General features: G+C 35.7%; 1 protein-coding gene across 1 annotated transcript; it reads left to right on the top strand.

The window, feature by feature from the left end:
- The first annotated feature begins 745 nt into the window (after positions 1–745).
- On the top strand, positions 746–12,639 carry LOC139977044 (sterile alpha motif domain-containing protein 3-like). Its single transcript, XM_071986013.1, has 9 exons — positions 746–1,158; positions 4,147–4,376; positions 5,017–5,125; positions 5,779–5,946; positions 6,968–7,061; positions 7,986–8,330; positions 9,006–9,186; positions 9,713–9,798; positions 10,642–12,639. Exons 1-9 carry the CDS (start codon positions 1,148–1,150, stop codon positions 10,924–10,926), a joined length of 1,509 nt encoding a protein of 502 aa, XP_071842114.1. The 5' UTR covers positions 746–1,147; the 3' UTR covers positions 10,927–12,639.
- The last annotated feature ends 5,904 nt before the right edge of the window (positions 12,640–18,543 follow it).

The following is an 18,543-nucleotide window of genomic DNA, read 5'->3' as shown; positions in this document are numbered from 1 at the left end:
GGGGGCTGAAGACTGATGGCCGGCCTGGGGGAGGGGTTTAAGGGGAGGGGGTGTCCCCCTCCCCTTTGGAATTTTTTGCATTTCCAGGTGGCCTCAGATGCAATTTGGTGCAATATAGCACACTTCAACACCCACTCCATTTTGTAAACTTAATTTTGTATTTTCAACTGGCCCTAGATGCAATTTGGTGCTCCAAATGAGATTTTTTTCTCATTTGGAAATGAAAAAGGGGTTTTCTGACCTGCGAACCGGGGGGGCGGAATGATACTTCCGCCCCTCCACATTTTTCACTGGGGGGCTGGCGCCCCCCCCCCCCCCCCAGCCCCCCGGTTCCTACGCCCTTGCTCACAATTCAAACTGATAGAGCCTAAACGTGAGTATTTCTCGAGACACTTGTTTACAAAATATTCTTAGAAGTACAGCTTGAGCTAGCTGGAACAATATTTTTGTCATGATTGTGTACGTTTAAGTGTTTTGTGCTTTTTCGCACGGCCAGCATACATTTATCCCCACAACGGATGATAACAATGCCTGGCCCTTAAACGTCGACCATAGCTGAAACATTTTTTTCATTGTGACTTCTATAGAATTTTCTACAATGATGTACTCATTCGTACTAGAAATAAAAGTTACGTTTGCAGCCAGGCCGCGCCGAGAGAATAATGGCAGACTATACGTCTCAGAAGTGTTCTTACTTCTCATTGGTTAAAAACAAATTTCCTAAAACACTACTTTACATTAATTCTCTGAATACAGCCTTTCAAGAATGTGGATGTGGTAATAAATATTGGTAAAAATGTAAAAGATTCAAAGTTGGTATTCCAGAAAATGGGTGCATATCTGAAAAATTAGAAAGAACCCCACATAATATCAAATGAAAGATTCAAACTTTAAGCCAATGACAAGTTTTCTTTCACAAAGGGTGGTTCGTTCGCGCTTGGCGCTTGGCGCTAACACAATGCCTTAGACCTACGTACGTACAGTACAGTATACAGTATACTGTCATCACTGCACTGCTTGGCGACCAGTCCTAGTATTTCTTAGTTTGTTCCCGCAGAAGCGCTTCGCCGTCACATTTGACGAGACTTGACACGACTGGACTTCACCTTCAACGGCCGCTTGTATTTTTATATGAATCTAAAGCAACATGTCACAAGTGTAAGTTGACGTTAAGCCCTTGAAAGAGTTGTTTGGTTTATAAAAGTACAGATTAAATAACTGTTATGCCTAGGCTTTACTAGCCTAACTGTTCTGCTACTTATTCGCCTATATAAGATTAGAAGACTTTATAACTAAGCCTAGGCTATGTCTTACAAGTAACAGCCACTAGTACAATGCAGGGCCTACACTGTGGCCTACCATTGTATCAAAGTTTATAAGCCTAGCTAGCGCAGGCCAAGACTGAACTATTAAAACTGAGTGTGCATTAATGCTGTGAGGTTTGTCCAGTACTTATGCCAAGCCATCCTAATAAAGCCTAGCCAAGGTTTTGTTAGATTAGGCCTTATGGCATCCTTGCAGATGCAAAGTTGTTCAATATGTAACACTTTCAGGACCATTACTTTCAAAAAGTTGTTACATCACATAAGATTCTCACATAGTATTGAACCCAACTTCTCCATAAGATGTGGAATAGATGGTTGTGAAAGAAAATATCGGGTGTTCAGCACGTTTTATTCCCATCTGCGGAAATTTCATAAAAGAGTGTTCGATGTTAACATAAGGCATGACAGTAACTCTGGTGGGCATGAGGATACTGAAGTAGGCACAAGTCTAGTGACGGAAAACATTGGTTTAGAAGTTGATGATGTGACTCATAATTCGCATAAAAATAGTCTTGCAGAATCAACTGGAATAAGTGCTATCGATGCTGCTGCTCTGGGTGATGGATCACACATCAGAGAAATCGGTGAAAGATCCACGGAAAGAGACTTTGCTCTTTTCATCTTAGGCATGAAAGAGAAGCATAAACTACCACTTACTGTTACAAATAGCATAATATTAGAGCTATCTGAACTCATCTATAACAGTTCAAGGGATGATAGCACAGAGATCAAAGAAAAACTTTCAGCTTCTGGTTTCACAGTGGCTAAAAATCCTGATATCTTTAACTTTATCGATGAAAAGTTTGAAAAGAAAAATAACATCTTTGAAAAGTTGGCCTCAGACTATAAACAGACAGCTTTTTATAAGGAGCATTTTGGTTTAGTTGAGCCAGTTGAACATGTGCTAGGTTCCACCTGTGGGAAAGATGATACATTCATTTATGTACCATTGCTTGATACTCTAAAAAGTCTTTTAAGTCATGATGATATTTTAGCAGAAGTTCTGAAGTCCCGTTCTAGACGTGGGGACAAGCGATATGAGGATTACTGTGATGGTGAAGCATTTCAAAATCATCCCCTATTCTCTTTGGAGCCACATGCACTCCAAGTTCATTTTTATTATGATGATTTTGGTGTGGTGAACCCACTTAGAAATAAAGCTAACAGCTACAAAGTTGCTGCATTTTATTTTGTTCTTGGAAATTTATCCCCAAAGTTTCGGTCAAAATTGTCATCAATTCAGCTTGTTTGCCTCTGCTGTACAAGATTAATAAAACAGTATGGCTTTGGGAAAGTGCTCAAACCGCTTCTTGAGGATGTTAAAGTCTTAGAAAGTAAGGGGGTGACAATAACAACTTTAAACCAGGAGGAGTTTACATTCAAGGGTTGCATTAGTTTGGTTTCCATGGATAACTTGGCAGCACATCAGTTAGGAGGCTTTCAGCAACATTTTCATGCTGGTAGAATATGTAGATTTTGCATGGCAAGTAGTAATGACATTCAAGATCATTTTGATTCATCCAGTTTAATCGAAAGAACAAGTGTTGGTCACAAACATCAGGTGCAGTTAGTTATGGAAAATCAAGGTCTTAGGCATGTTTATGGAGTAGCTTCTAAATCTGTTTTGTCAGATTTGCAATACTTTGATGTAATCAGTTGTCTACCACCTGATCCAGCTCATGATTTGCTCGAAGGACTTGTTCCAGAATTAATGACGAAGGTTGTGACAACATTTATTCAGGATGGCTTTTTCACTTTGGAATCTTTTAACAGTGCTTTGAAACTTTTTCCCTTTGGAAAAAGTGATCAGAAAAGCAAACCAACTTGCAATACCACTGCTAACCTGGGAAGTTTCAAAATCAAACAAACAGCATCTCAAACATGGTGCCTGATGAGATTATTGCCTTTAATCATAGGAAGCTCAATTCCAGAGGGAAATGAATACTGGGAACTATTTTTGTCACTTATGGATATTTGTGAAATTACATTTGCTCCCTCTATACCATGTGAAATGGTTGCATACTTGGAATATTTGGTGCATGGATTTCTGGTTGCTCTGAAAGAGCTCTTTCCTGAAGATAGAATTAAACCCAAAAGTCATTACTTATTGCATTACCCTCGTTCAATATTGAAATATGGACCTCTTGTTCACTGCTGGACAATGAGGTTTGAAGCTAAACATGCATATTTCAAAGAAATTGCCAATAGGCAGAAAAACAGGCGGAATTTGTGTAAGACATTGGCAAGGCGTCATCAATTACTTATGTGCTATTATGGAGCTGGTCAGAATTTTTGGGATGACAAAATGACATCCAACTCAGGAGGGGACATTCAAAAATTACATTAGTTTTGTGATGGGATTCAGAGAGCTTTGAAAAGTCAATTTCCAAGCATTGAAGAAGTGCATACATTAGCTTTTGTTGAATTACACAGTTCATTGTATGCAAAAGGTTGTTGCATGGTTCTAGAGGCAAGAGAAAATAGGTTGCATGAATTTGGCAAAATAGATGCAATCTTTATCAAAGGTGGTAAAGTGTATCTTGTTTTGATGGTTTTGCGCACTATTGGTTACAGTCAACATTTCCATAGCTATGTATTGTGTTTTCAACAAAAATGGGTCATATTTGCTTATGAAGATTTTGCTTGTCATTTACCCTTATCAATTTACACAAATCAAAATCAGAGAATGGTAACACTTAAGTACTTTGTTTAGAGAAACATTAATACTTAAAATAGAGCATCTCATTCCTTATCGTTGTTACTTTGAACTTCAAAGGTTAGAAGAAACAACTTTTTAGTTTCTATATATTTGTGTCTTCAGTGAAGCACTTAAACGGTACCATGTAACTTATGGATCCAGAAAAAGGGTTTTCTTATGTAGTGCAAGTGATGTAGAACCAGAAATCAAATCTCAATTTGGGATAAAGAAATTTCGGCTTCAGGTCTTTGATAAAGACTTTGACGACTGGGTGGACATTGACGGTGATATAGAAGAAGAGCAGATGGAAGATAAAGCAGTTAAACTGAATGTGATTGGTGAAAGAGATGAAGGTAAGTATAAATGCTTCTTGTACACGATTGCAAAAAGATTGTTGTCCAGAAAAATTTGCCTATCAGCAGCATGTTTATTACCATTTCATGAAGGAGCCTTATTGGCATAATATGATGTGTGAACCCCATTTGGAACTTATTGGTACTTGGGTAGTTCCAAGGATAATATATGCACATAAAACATTCTTGTATGAATGTATGTACATTGTCATAACCTCTCCTCATGGCTTTCCCCCTACAGTAGTGGAAAGTTTTGGGATATTTGACAGGAGGAAGTCACTATAGTATTCATATTTGAAATTTCAGGGAAGCTTTAAGATAAGAAATTATCACAGTCTGAAGGTATTCTGCAAGGGACAAATTGGTATGCCAAAGTTGAATACTACTTCAAATTTTCATTGTAACAGTTTACAGTTTGCAATATCAATCAAAAAGCATTACTGTCTAATGAAAGTGCTAATCAATATCAAATTGGTTAGCAGTTGAAGATTTAATAGTAAGTAGCAACTTGCAATGCAAATCCAGTTATTTTGTTTCTTGTACTTATGAGCAACACATATTTAATCTTTACATCCTGGGGTTTTGCAAATTAGAAAAATAATTTATAATACATATTTTGGACACTCCTTTCCTTTGTCAGTTGCATGCCTCAGTGCCAGTTCATTTACAAGCTCTTCAAGTTCAGATGACACCATTATATTGGCTGGAAATGAAAGAGATGTACCTTGTACCAGTGATGTTTCAGACAGGTAAGACATGTAACATTTCATGTTTGAATTATTATCCTACCTTGACAGAAGCAAAAAAGAGCTTATTTAAGGGAATAAGCAGTTGCCCCAAACTAATTTGCAATATCAGCTAAACCTTGCAAATTTCTGGTGCTGACCTTACAATTATATTTTATGGCATTTTAGAACATAAATATTGCATATAAAAGACAAATCTAAGAGTTATGGTGCATGAATTCAACAATTCAGTAACAAAAACATTGTCACATGAGTAGGAAGAGCCATAATAGAAATATTATACTACAGTATACTAATTCAAATCAGGGTGACTGCATTTTCTCTTTAAGCTATCACTACAATATATTAGGGTATGGGGGGTGGGGGGTTGGTGGAACTTGGTTGGTTAACAGTAAGTCCCACACATTCCCTAAAGAAGTTCAGTACAAAGCCCCTTATTTGAAGAGGCCATTTAATATGAAGTCACATTTTGCTAAGTACTGACATGCATGTTCAACAACTTACAGCTGAAGTAGTGAAAATCAAGCTGTTCAACCTGTGTCAAAGTATAATCTGTATTGTTCATGTAAAATTTGTTTAGGGTCACTTTATTGAAAGTGCTAATTCTATACATTTTGCTAATAAAGTTTTGTTTACCCTTTTTGCATGCTTGATAGTTTTCATGAAGAAGAAAAGTTCTTGCCATGGCCAAACAAGTTTGAGCTGCATCAAGATGATGTTAGGAGAGACATCTTGGTAGAACTATTAAAAGGGGGACCTGTCAGCAACAGAATTAAATCTGCTGTAATCCAAGCTACATTTGACAAAATGTGTTTGTTTACTGTGTAAGTACCTTTCCCTATTTGAATATTAATATTTTGTCTTTTCAATCACTAATGCTAAACCAGTGTAAATTTTTGCCTTCAAATGTCATACGCATGCATAATGCACAAGTCTTTGGAATCTTGACTTTTCAACATCTCAGAATTACTAGCTTTGAAATATGTCAATGTGTAAGTATGCCATCTTTGAAATTGTGGTGTTATTTAACCTGGAACAATAACACCTTTGGAAGCCTGTATTTTCGCATTTGATTTTTTGCATATAAAGACGTCATGTGTCAATAACCTACAGATTTTAATATTGTGGAACCTTGGAATGATGTGGTTACAACTTTGTTAAAGTTCTGTTGATATTTTAACTTCAGATGGGGATATCCACATTACCAAAACAAACAAGCTCAGACAGCGACCTCAAATATAAAATCATAGCCTTTTAGCTGACTCAGCCTGTCTGGGGGGAATGGGGGTGCTAGGTAAGGTACTTAGTACAAGCAGGACTTGATGGTTAGTGGGTAAATGGGTGAACTTTTCACTGTTATTATTAAGTTGCAAAATAAGTTGTTGATATTATTTTAAAAATGTAATTTTTGGTGTTTGTGTGTGTAAGGTTTATTTCAATCCCAGATCAACATCAGACTAAAACAAGGAATTAAGTTTTACATAGTAAAAACAAAACAATTTAGACAATATATCTTCAAGAATGATACAAGAGACCACTATAGAGATGGTCCGCAGTATCCCGTAACATAAGAAATTTCTATTATGGGAGATCATTGGGCCTGTATGAGTCTCACCCAACCAAGCCCTGTCCTGCTGATATGAAGGTTAAAAACTGGAGCTTTTGGAGCCCCAGACAGTACCATCTTTTCCTTTCACTCCACATTTTAAAAAGGCTCCCCCAATATACTAAATCCCCCCCAAAAGAGTTGGTTAAGTGGGTAATTGCCCCCCCCCCCTCCTAAATTTTACAGCTGGCACTAACCCTGTATGTGAATCAACTATAAAGTGATATTCTTTTTTGTAGGTATCCTACTACAGATCAATACAATACAGCAGCTAAAGCAGTCATAAAGTCCTTTCCAAACTTGGCAATCAAATTACCATTCTGTGAGCCTTATGTAAGTATATGATTAAGCTCTTCATTTATTATCTAGAAGGTGGGCGTATATGTACATATAAAAAGCACCTGACTAGATTGTGTAATTTCGACTACTTGGTACAAAACTACCACTACTAATGGTATCAGTCAAATTGGTGCTTTTCAGGTAGACAGGAGACTATTTTCACTGTATTTGCTTAATTGTCAAAAGCCATTTTTATATCCAGTAGCTGGTGCTAGTGAAGAACTATGTACAGCTGGATCTTTTTAATAAAGACATCAAATGATGGGGCATTCAAAACTAGATTGTTTCTCCTGCCATTTCAAGGGCAAAATCTTACATCCACTATAGATTAATTTTGCTGTTGGTTTGTAAAAGTACTTTTCAGTTTGAGGGAACTTAACTGGGTGGATGCAAGGGTTGAACTGCTGCAGCACAGGGTGGGTAGGGGAGGGGGGGATATTGTAGTCTGGGGTCTTGTATACATGCAGATGTTTGCACATTAGCCCCCTCCTGTGACATATATGTATACATACATATTCATATAATTTACTGGCCTACCTGAGAAGATGCATGAACCAGTACACATTGTGCATGCATCTGACATGAATGTCCAGATGTGCATGCTTGTAAGATCAAGGTGTCTACTCTTTAAAATGGGTGAGGTGACATGATGAAACATGTGCATAAATTACATTGTGAGGTTGCCGAGTTTTATACCTAACAATAGTGTTGAAGTTTAATTTGAATTGTTCAGCTGTTTTTAAGACCTTGTAACAAAATTACAATATACTTTGTGTTCAAGTGTTCATCACAATTTCATAGCTCTTTAAATTACAAGTCCAGACTGAAGAAAGGTATTTTAACAGAATATGTAACATTGATATCAGATAATCTCATCATACTGCAGCTTCCATTCATTTTTGCATCTTGGTTTTGTAGGATGCATTGAAAAATGCACTCAAAGATAAGTTCAGAAATGAGAGGAGACACATGACGAGGGATGTAGTTGTGAAGAAGAGGAAGACATCTACACATGCAACAACTGACGAGGGAGAACGAAAAGACGGAGCTGATTGGACTCTACCTGAGGGTGAAACAGAGGAGACTATCAAACTGCACATTAAGGAACTACAAAAGGAATCAACAAAGAAAAAACAAGACAAGAACAAAATTAAGTCATTAATGGCACTGACATTTGGAGAGAGAAGGAGACTTGTACTTGAGGAGAAACCACCAATAGCAGAAATCAGAGGCAAATTTCCTACTCTATTTTGTGCAGAACAGGTAATTTCAAACATATGATTCCTAATTATTAAGACTTATGATTATAATGTTCTACACTGGAAATTGTTGGTTTGACGAAATCATAAGCCAATGTTAAGGCTTGTGTATGTAAGGGTGAATGAACTTGTGTTCATGCTGCATAGCTTGCTCTCAGGATTTCTCAGGAAGGGAAGCTTCCTTGAATCATAGCTGATATTCATGAAACACAGTGCAATAAGTGTTAAAATTGTCAGTTACTGGCTTCTTAAAAATCCCTTAGAATGTTGATTGCATTTGGTTAGTAGATGATTCCTACCTTTTTTAGTTCAAGAATCATTTGAGGTAGACAAAGTTCAAGGAAAAGGGTCATGAGTGCATTTTGCCACAAATTAACCTGCCAAGTGAGCTTATCATAGCTGTTTTATTTACCATGGAAGAAACACATTGTTAGCTTTGACAGGGATTTTCAAAAAAGTAGGTGAATCTAAATACCATGGATGATATGTAAGAGTATTTGAATGTTTAGAATTTCTACTAAAATAGAGGTTTGACTGAAGAAAATCATGAATAACTGCCAAAACAAGATTCTTTTACTGACTTAATGATCTAACACGAATACTTGGCTGAAAGTTCCTGTTTGAAAGTTATTTATTAATACAATGTCATTATCATCCTTTTTATTACCTTAATTCATAGATCATAGAAGATTTTTCAGCCATCATCAGTTGGGATGCAGTGTCGGAGATGTTCTACAAAAATCTTGATGACATTGCAGCAAAGATCATCACCTACAACACAAATCACTCAAAGGGCACTCTTCGATTCCTTGTTGAATACAACAACTTTATTCAGCAATTGACAGAAAAAGACAAAAGGGGTAAGTTAACATCTCAAAGTGCTGAGTTAATTACCAAAAATAATAAAAAAGTTTACTATTATGTAGACTAGGAGATATGTCTTAACAGTTTCAGTTGAGACAAGCATTTTGTCAGCTTCTTAAAATATAAATTAGTTAAACTGATGGCAGATGTTTGAAAACTTAAAAAAAAATCCAAGGTCTTTCAAGATAATGAAGAAAAATGTGGCCAATCCTGTTTCATATATACAGGATAATCTGAGCAAGGAGACAAGTTGTGACCATATGAGGCAAAGTAGCAACAGTGTCGTCATTGGATGAATTAGATGGTTTACTGAATCCTGCAATAAAACATTAATTAAGGAACACTTCAATGTAGTTATTTTTAAGAGTGCAGAGATAAAACTGCATTGATACACTACATCAACTTACTAAATCATTATGTTATTTTCAGGAAATCAGCATGAAATTTTTTACTGTTGTGTTACATTTTACATTCATTTACACTGAATGAAGACAATAACTTCAGTGTTTATTTCTGCTACAGATGCTACATGGACTGCAGCTCTCTGGATACTACCTGGCTTCCTGAAAGAAGATCGCAACTTTCTGTTTATAAACAGTGATGATGATGTAAGCTTCCCATTTTAATAACCCTTTCATTAGTTGGTGTATTATTTGTAAACTTGCAAAAGATGTAAAGAGTAATATGTCGATAACCCTTCTAAGGCCAAAGAAATCTATGCAATGCTGATCGGGGTGTGTGTGAGGCCTCGGTTTGTAAACACTATACCTCAAGAAGTGAAAGATGGTTTGCACTTCAAGAGTAATATGTAGATAGCCCTGGTGAGCAGATGATCCCTATTTTTTCTTTGAATTAAAAGATAACACAAGGTAACCCTTGGTGAGTAGGTGGTTCTTCCTGTTTTTGATTGTGGTCAGAGGTCATTTGAGATCAACAAACATGAAAACGTGAACCCTTTAATTACCACCACATATCATGAATTGAATTTAGGTAGCATTTGGTAAGTAGCAAATCCCGAATGTTTTGTATGGAGGTCACAGTTCACTTGTCTTCAATTAGAGCCAAGTCTTAATAAAGTTGATCGCTGAAGAAATGATAGTTGGTTTCAAATTCAATCTTCTTATATAGGCACCTATGATTCGATACTCTAAGGCCAATGGCACTTCTGGTGATATCAGGTCAGCACGGTGGAAGTTGGAAAATATGCCATCTAATGTTGCTTCATAATGGCAAGGAATCACTAAGTTATTTGACATTCTGGTTTATATATACCCTGAGTTATAGAAACATTCGCAATATTCATTTATAGCTAGAAATGATGCTTATTCAAATCAGCTCCCAAGTAATATTATCAAATGCAAGTTTAGTGTATGTGATTCTGAAGAAGCTGGATTACCTTTGAAAATGTGTTATCAGGAATTAATCATCCTATTTATTTCATTGTTTGATAGGTTAGCTCGGATGTTGAAATCAGCACACCGGTCATAACATACACTGGGGATCCGCTGGACCCATCAAACATAACAATCATTGCAGAAAACGAAAAATGCAGTACTGCAGCATCTTTCCCTGAGGCAGTTCTAATCCTGCTGGCAACATATTATGTTTTCAACATACAGTATAACGGCAAAGTAAAAGGAACACTGACATTTCTGCAAAATGTTCTGCTGCAATGCAAAGACAAGGGGAAATTGCCTCAAAAGATCATTTCATTAATTGCAAAACTTCAAGCATGATTTATTTCATTTTGTGACTTTTCTTCAAGTTCTATTGTTTTTCTGTTATTTGTTGACCCAGAATTATTGTTAGTTATGTTTTTCAGATTGTTTGCTGGATTTGCATAGTGTTGTTTTCAGGGATTTAGTTTGTTAGCACAATTTTACAAGACAAATAATGTGTAAAATGATAATTTGGGTAATTCTTAATACACTTAAATGATATATAATACTAAACATTACAATATTGGTGAAACAGTGAGATCAGGGGCAACTACAAGTTTGAAGTGCTGTGACATGCCTTGTTATGACGAAGAGCAAAGTTGGGGGCGAAAATTTAGTTGGAACACTAATGCAACTTTATAAAAGGTGTCATATAGTAAAGTCAATAATAAGCTGTTAATACAATTAGAACTGGGTGTAATAAGAAGGCCAAACAGCAATTAGTTGATATTAAGCAAATTATCTAAGCCAGTAAATTTTTTATACATTCAAACCAAGATTGATGAGCATTAAGAATAGCAAATTGTGTACAGTAATATTTTGTGATAAATTGTGGGGTCTAAATAAACATAGAGGGGTATAGTGATTAAGGTTTAACGTTCAGCCTAGTTGAAGCAAGCTTAGTGTAGACTAATTGTATGCTAGTCTTCCTCAGTTAGCCTCGGTTACACTCAACACAGATGGTTAATGGTGATCATTCACAATCATAGGCCTAAACTTAAGCATCACCGTATCTTTGCTCGATTTGATTTTGTTTTTGTCAATTTATACCAAGACCAGGAAGTTGTTATCGATAATCTTTGTAATGCTTGATGCACATATAAATAAAATCATGGAGACAATTGCTGGAACAATTAGATCAGTGACAAGAAAGTTCCATATATTGTGGCTTGTTCTGTCACAACAAAATTTGGTTGGTGGGGTGGGGGTGGTGCACATAAACATGCACCACTCTAATGCAACTTTTTGAGTGTACTGTTGTATTCAAGATAAATCAACATGAAATGTTAAAGCACTAAGAACTGTATAATTAATCATACATTAGAGTTAAGGTATGTTTTAGAGTTATTAATTTACAACTTAGTAACATACAGGTCTTATCATGTAAACCTTTATTGTGTTGATGCAACATTCATGGTCAGTGAGAACTGATGGGTTTGATCATAAACAAAAGCATGTTGATGTACCTGCATTGATTTGCAAAGTTAGTTGTTTACATACAAATTGTTTTTATTAGTAAGTTATTATTGTTTATCCCAATATTCTCCAAGTTTCTCAATTTTTTGCTGAGCCATTTTATAAAAGTGGGAGTTATGGTCTTTTTTACCAATGTTATGCCAAAGTAATGCACTTTTTGAGTGATACCAGATTTTTAAGGTGACAGTGATACAGCATAATCATAACAGACAACCTGAAAGTAATATTTGTGGTCAATAGAGATTTATGTTAATGTTAAAAGATTGGCACACCTTAATTTTACAAATGTATTCATCGATGTAAATGAAAATTGTTACATGGTTTAATACCTGACATGCCTAGTAATGGGTTGTGGCAGTTTCTAATTGTTGAGAAAATGTGATCATACATTAGTAAATGTAACATTTTTTAGTCAAGGTTTTACTAGTATACACATATGTTACCAACTTTAAGTGTTGCTTCACCATATTGTACATTATGCATGAATATTCCTAGATTGATATAAACATGCTATTGCATTGATTATTCATATCACGTTTATGCAGTGTAGTATTCATGTTTGAAGTTTCTAGTTTTCTCCTAATTTAACATTCTTACCCATTATATTAATTCAAGAATCTGCACAATTAAATTGCATTGTGTTATGTAGCCCAATGAAGGTATGCTGTGTTGGCCAAATATGGTCATCTTTGCTTAAAATTCTGAACTGTTTTTATTACCACTCTTGAGGAAATTTTTCTCACTGAGACATTCAGTCATCTTGTGTGCTCAATGTAGAATGTCTGTGAACCATTGGAGGGTAGTGACCTCCAGGAAAGTATTCTTTGAAAACATCTAGCGATTATAGCATGCTATAATTTTGGGCCAATACAGAATACCTTTAATATAATTGTAAATTATGTGCAGCAGCATCAAAGAGGTAGTTGTACATCTTAAGCATAATAGTACCAAAAGATCTAATGGAATAATCCCACACATCAACACAACTAAGTCATAAATTTACACCTATATTGTTTAAAAGTAACCAAATAGTGGGTAAATGTGAGTCTTGCTTAGCAACTCAAATAATGGTAAATTGACACCTAAGTTGTGTTAAAGTAACCAAATAGTGGGTAAATGTAAATCCTGCATAGCAACACAAATATGGGTAAATTCACACCTAAATTGTGTCAAAGTAACCAAATATTGGGTAAATGTAAATCCTGCATAGCAACACAAATATGGGCAAATTCACACCTAAGTTGTGTTAAAGTAACCAAATAGTGGGTAAATGTAAATCCTGCATAGCAACACAAATATGGGTAAATCGACACCTAAATTGTGTTAAAGTAACCAAATAGTGGGTAAATGTAAATCCTGCATAGCAACACAAATATGGGTAAATTCACACCTAAATTGTGTTAAAGTAACCAAATAGTGGGTAAATGTAAATCCTGCATAGCAACACAAATATGGGTAAATTCACACCTAAATTGTGTTAAAGTAATCAAATAGTGGGTAAATGTAAATCCTGCATAGCAACACAATAAAGGGTAAACTTACAAATAAATTGTGTAAAAGTAACCAAATAGTGGGTAAATGTAAATCCTGCATAGCAACACAATAATGGGTAAATTCACACCTAAATTGTGTAAAAGAAACCAAATAGTGGGTAAATGTAAATCCTGCATAGCGACACAATAAAGGGTAAATGCACATCTAAATGTGGTTATAAATACCCATACTTTGTGTCCACATGCGGGATTTACATTTACCCTATTTTGGGGTAAATAAACCCTTTTAGTTTTTACAGTGTACAGTGCAGTATAACTCTATACCAATGCTCATGGATTACGTTAAGAAGGGTAAGTGTTTAGTGTTTAACTTAACGAAGCATAAACAAGAGGGCAATCCTCATAATTTGGGCAAATTTGACTTCTGGAGTACATTGACCTTTGACCTCGATCTTGAACAACCTTAAAATTTACTATTTTAAATTTGTCTTATTGTTCTCTGGATATATTGTGTTTAAATGACTTTTTCCAACAGAGTGACAAGCAGGTTGTGGCTAACAAACAGTTTGGGGTCTTTGATCTCTCAACTTTGACCTATGACGTCACCAATTGCGTAAGAAACGTGTTATTTATGGTCAGGCACCTACCCACCAAGTTAGAACTTGAATTCGTCTTGCCATTGTCTACATATCGTGAGGTTTATTGCATACTTTTTACATGTTGACAAACAGAAAATGGTTGTAAGCCAATTTTAAGATGTTGTGACCTTTCATATTTCATGTTGTGACCTTTCAAGAGACAATTTTTAGGGTTTTTCCCTTGACCTCTGATCTGTTTGAAAGAAATGTGTTCGCGTTATCTTTAAGTAATGGGTTGCAACTTTTGCAAGCCATATTTTGTATAACTTGATTTGGAAATCAATTTCCATGAAAGGACATATATCGTAGAAGTATATAGCCCATACCTTCATGATGAAGATGGTCTACCAGCTCACAACCCACTGAGTCTGATGCACCTCCTTTCTCTTGGTCGCGAAAAATTCTAGTTTTGTCCGGTGAGCCAAATGTTGCCGGTTTAAAGCTTGTTTCAAGACCTGTTTTGTCGGTGAGCCGGTAGTAAGTTCCCCACCCCCCACCCTCCCCTTCATCTCTCCGTGAAGTTATCAACGACAGTACATAATCTACGTGGCAACTGTTCATTATTTTTCTTTTTTGCAATCGTATCGAACGTATAACGACTGTAAATTCATGCACTATTTACAAACTTTTCTTCACAATGTAGTTGGAATATACACTGTTAAAAAAATTCTGTAGATTTACAGCAGTGTGCCTGTCAATTAGTTTACAGAGCATTGTACAACTTTAATTATGCTTTACCTACACAAGGTGTCTGTTCACGTACAATCCATCGCGTAAAGAAAGAAGTAACGGTTAGTAATTATACATATTAACAAAGAGTATCTCAACAATGGCATTTTGCTTTTGTGGCTTCCGTTGTAGAATAACAGTTAAACAAATGACATTCAGACACATAACAAAACATTGCTTCGTTTAACCTTACAACACGTTATTTGCTTAAATGCACTGTTATACAGTTGGAATAGAACGAAAATATGTGGGGAAACTCAAATCAAAGGAACTAGGGATGAATTGAGGTGACTAAAGTAATACATCAAAAGGGATTACAGTAATAAAAGAATGTATGGTTCACTATTCACTCCTGTATAATTAAGTACATAGTAAAGTGTTACGTCTTAGATCAGTTTCATCATTTGCCGCCACGATAGTTCTGTAAGCTGTAACAAATTTGAGAGTATTTTTCATAACTTGCTGAAGGTAATTACAGAGTACTATAATTTTACTACATTATTGAAGCAATGGGGATTAGCAATCGGGAGGTTCCGGGTTCGATACCCGGCCGGGTCATGGTATGGTGGCTTCTTTATCCAAGAGCAATCTACGGTTTTCCCATCTGAAATGACTTTTTTAAATTGATAAGATTCTAACGTTGAGTTAAAACGTGTGAGTTGCGGGTTTCTCCAACATCTGTGACTTATAAATAACTGTTAATTATGATAATCATAATTGATCTATTTGCAGGTTAGATTTTCCAAACTAGGCTAGAACTAAACAGCTGCGGTGTTATGTGCCAGAGCGAGCCGAATTTCTGCTAAATGTCTGGTGGTAAAAAGATAGTTTACGGACTATCAGCCTAAATACATTCAAGTAATTACACAAAACATGAAAATGCTTTCTTTTGCAATAAATTTAAACATGCTAGATGTAAAGCAGCAAACGTACTTGGATACAAACGAAAACTGCCGAGGCTTTTAGATTAAGAGAACCATGTGTTTGGATTGTATACGAAGACAGATTAAAACCTCTAACTTGTTGCCTGTATTTAAAGAATTAGCGAACTCTAAGATTGAAATACAAGTATTTCTTCTGCGTCATATGTGTAAGCTTGTTTCGTCGTTGAGATATCAAAACTTGCAATTTATTCACTATTCTAGGTTGATGCCGTTGATCAATTATCTGTCAGGTCATACATGGACTACACCTAAACATGTGTCTTTCCTTCACAGTTTACATAATTATCAATCTTGAGAAATATTCAACGTGATTAGGAGGTTTTAGGCAAAGGAGGTGACTTCAACTAAATAAAGAATGGTATCAAGTATGGATTTTTTTTAAAGAAAGAAAACAAACGGAAGAATTTGATGCATTGCACATGTTGACATCACAAGTTATTGCACAATCTAACGATCAAAATACTATTAACAATAACATTGACTGGAGCAACATATCAATTTTGAAGTGGAACAGTGCATCAATGTTTAATTCTTCTGAATAGTTTGAAAGAAAATATTTGATTGTATGGACCCGCTTATACTTTATTTGTTGTTTACTGTACAGTATTGTTCCATTCTTTCTTTAGGTGGATACATCATTTTTAATGTTGCCGAGACATCCATGAGTGAAATCCAAGCTCTTAGCCCTCGTCAATTTCAGATCCTGTCGTCACAATGTGTTGAAGCTAAGTTGTGCAGATGTGTAGAAGAGAGAGCATCATATCATATCAATGATGAGCCAGCCAAGACAATCGTTTTGCAGAAGATGTAAATTTTACATGATAATAAGTATAGTTTAGGTTAATGTAAAGCATGCTTCAGCATTTGGTTCAGTTATTCTAATGTTATAGAGCTAAAAAATGGAGATAGAATTTTTGCGTTTGTATAAAAGTGTTGCATTTTCGCCTTTTTGGTTTGTCAGTGACATTAAGGTGCATACATTATAAATATGCTAGAAATAAAACAGTTACATAATTCTAATTGAAATATTAGCATGACATTAAATTAAAAAAATAAATAAATAAAAACGACAGTCGAAAAGGATATTACTACCATCGGACAAGTGGAAAGGACATTACTACCATCGGAAATGTGAAAAGGACATTACTACCATCGGACAGTTCGAAAAGACGTTACTACCATCGGACATAAGGACAGGACATTACTGCCATCGGACATGTGGAAAGGAAATTACTACCATCGGAAAGATGGAAAGGACATTACTATGTGGAAAAGGACATTTGCTACCATCGGACATCTGGAAATGACATTACTACCATCGGACTGGTGAAAAGTACGTGACTACCATAGGACATGTGGAAAGGACATAAGTACCATCGGAAATGTGGAAAGGACATTACTACCATCGGACAGTTTGAAATGACGTTACTACCATCGGACATAAGGACAGGACATTACTGCCATCGGACATGTGGAAAGGAAATTACTACCATCGGAAAGACGGAAAGGACACTACTATGTGGAAAAGGACATTTGCTACCATCGGACATATGGAAATGACATTACTACCATCGGACTGGTGAAAAGGACGTGACTACCATAGGACATGTGGAAAGGACATTACTCCCATCTTACATATGGAAAGAACATTACTACCATCGGACATGTGAAAAGGACCAAATGGGTCATTCCGTGTCAAACCACGGATGGCTTTTGCTGCACCCTCTCCAAAAATTCCCAAATTTTTTATATGATTGGACCACTATGAAATAAGCATATTCTAAAATTTCAGTTGTATTGCTTTACAATTGGCTGATTTATCACACTTTGAAATTCCGCAATTTGTCGCCACCATGACATTTTGGCATTTTCTTGGCTTTTGAAGTCTCATTTCTCAGCAATTAAACATTCTACTACCTTTCTATTACAGATTCCTATAGAGGCTACAAAAATATTGTCTTGTGGAGTTAAGTCAACTGTCAAAATATTCCATTTTTGTTCTTTTCACTAAAAAATGTGCTATTTTAAGTAATGAATTGCTCCTAAACCATTGCTTCAGGGTACTTAATTTTTTCAGAGGTTATTATGTCCAGTACAAGCAATACAAAATAATGATTACAATGCTTTCCTAAAATATATTTGCAAGTTGTGCCACTCTAAAGTTGCTATTTCATGCTGCGACTCAGCATGAGGTAGGGGTTTTGATGTCAATATTTTACCAAAGTAACAATGTTCGAGCTGTCAGGGTTGTATACTTTAATTAAAAGAATAAAGTTCTTACACCTAAACAAATTTCAGGGTTCTAGCTGTTCTTAATATTGATGGATGAAGTTGTTGCTCCGATGTACAAAAGAGGTCGTCTTTGACGGCCAGTAACTCAAACCGCGTCATGTTGAAAAAAAAAAATCTGCTAATTTTTTTCTGGAAGAGATATAGTGCAACCCAGTTTGTACAAAATATTTCAGGAGGGTAGTTTGCCTTATTTCGAAATGAAAAATCCTCAAGTTTGGGATTTTTACAAAAAACGTTTTTGCCTGTTTTGATGTTCCATGTGTTTTGAGCCTGTATTGTACTTCAAGGTCATTCAATTCAATACTGTGCAGTTTTTAATTTCATATTAAAAATACTATTTGC

Source organism: Apostichopus japonicus, chromosome 12 (genome assembly GCF_037975245.1).
Source record: "Apostichopus japonicus isolate 1M-3 chromosome 12, ASM3797524v1, whole genome shotgun sequence".
NCBI classification, from domain to species: Eukaryota; Metazoa; Echinodermata; class Holothuroidea; order Aspidochirotida; family Stichopodidae; genus Apostichopus; species Apostichopus japonicus.
This window is presented reverse-complemented; position numbering and strand designations above follow the sequence as displayed.

Coding starts and splice junctions, on each gene's coding strand:
- LOC139977044 (XM_071986013.1), top strand. Junction 5,947..6,967: donor AAAATGTGTTTGTTTACTGT/GTAAGTACCTTT, acceptor TCTTTTTTGTAG/GTATCCTACTACAGATCAAT. Junction 7,062..7,985: donor TACCATTCTGTGAGCCTTAT/GTAAGTATATGA, acceptor TTGGTTTTGTAG/GATGCATTGAAAAATGCACT.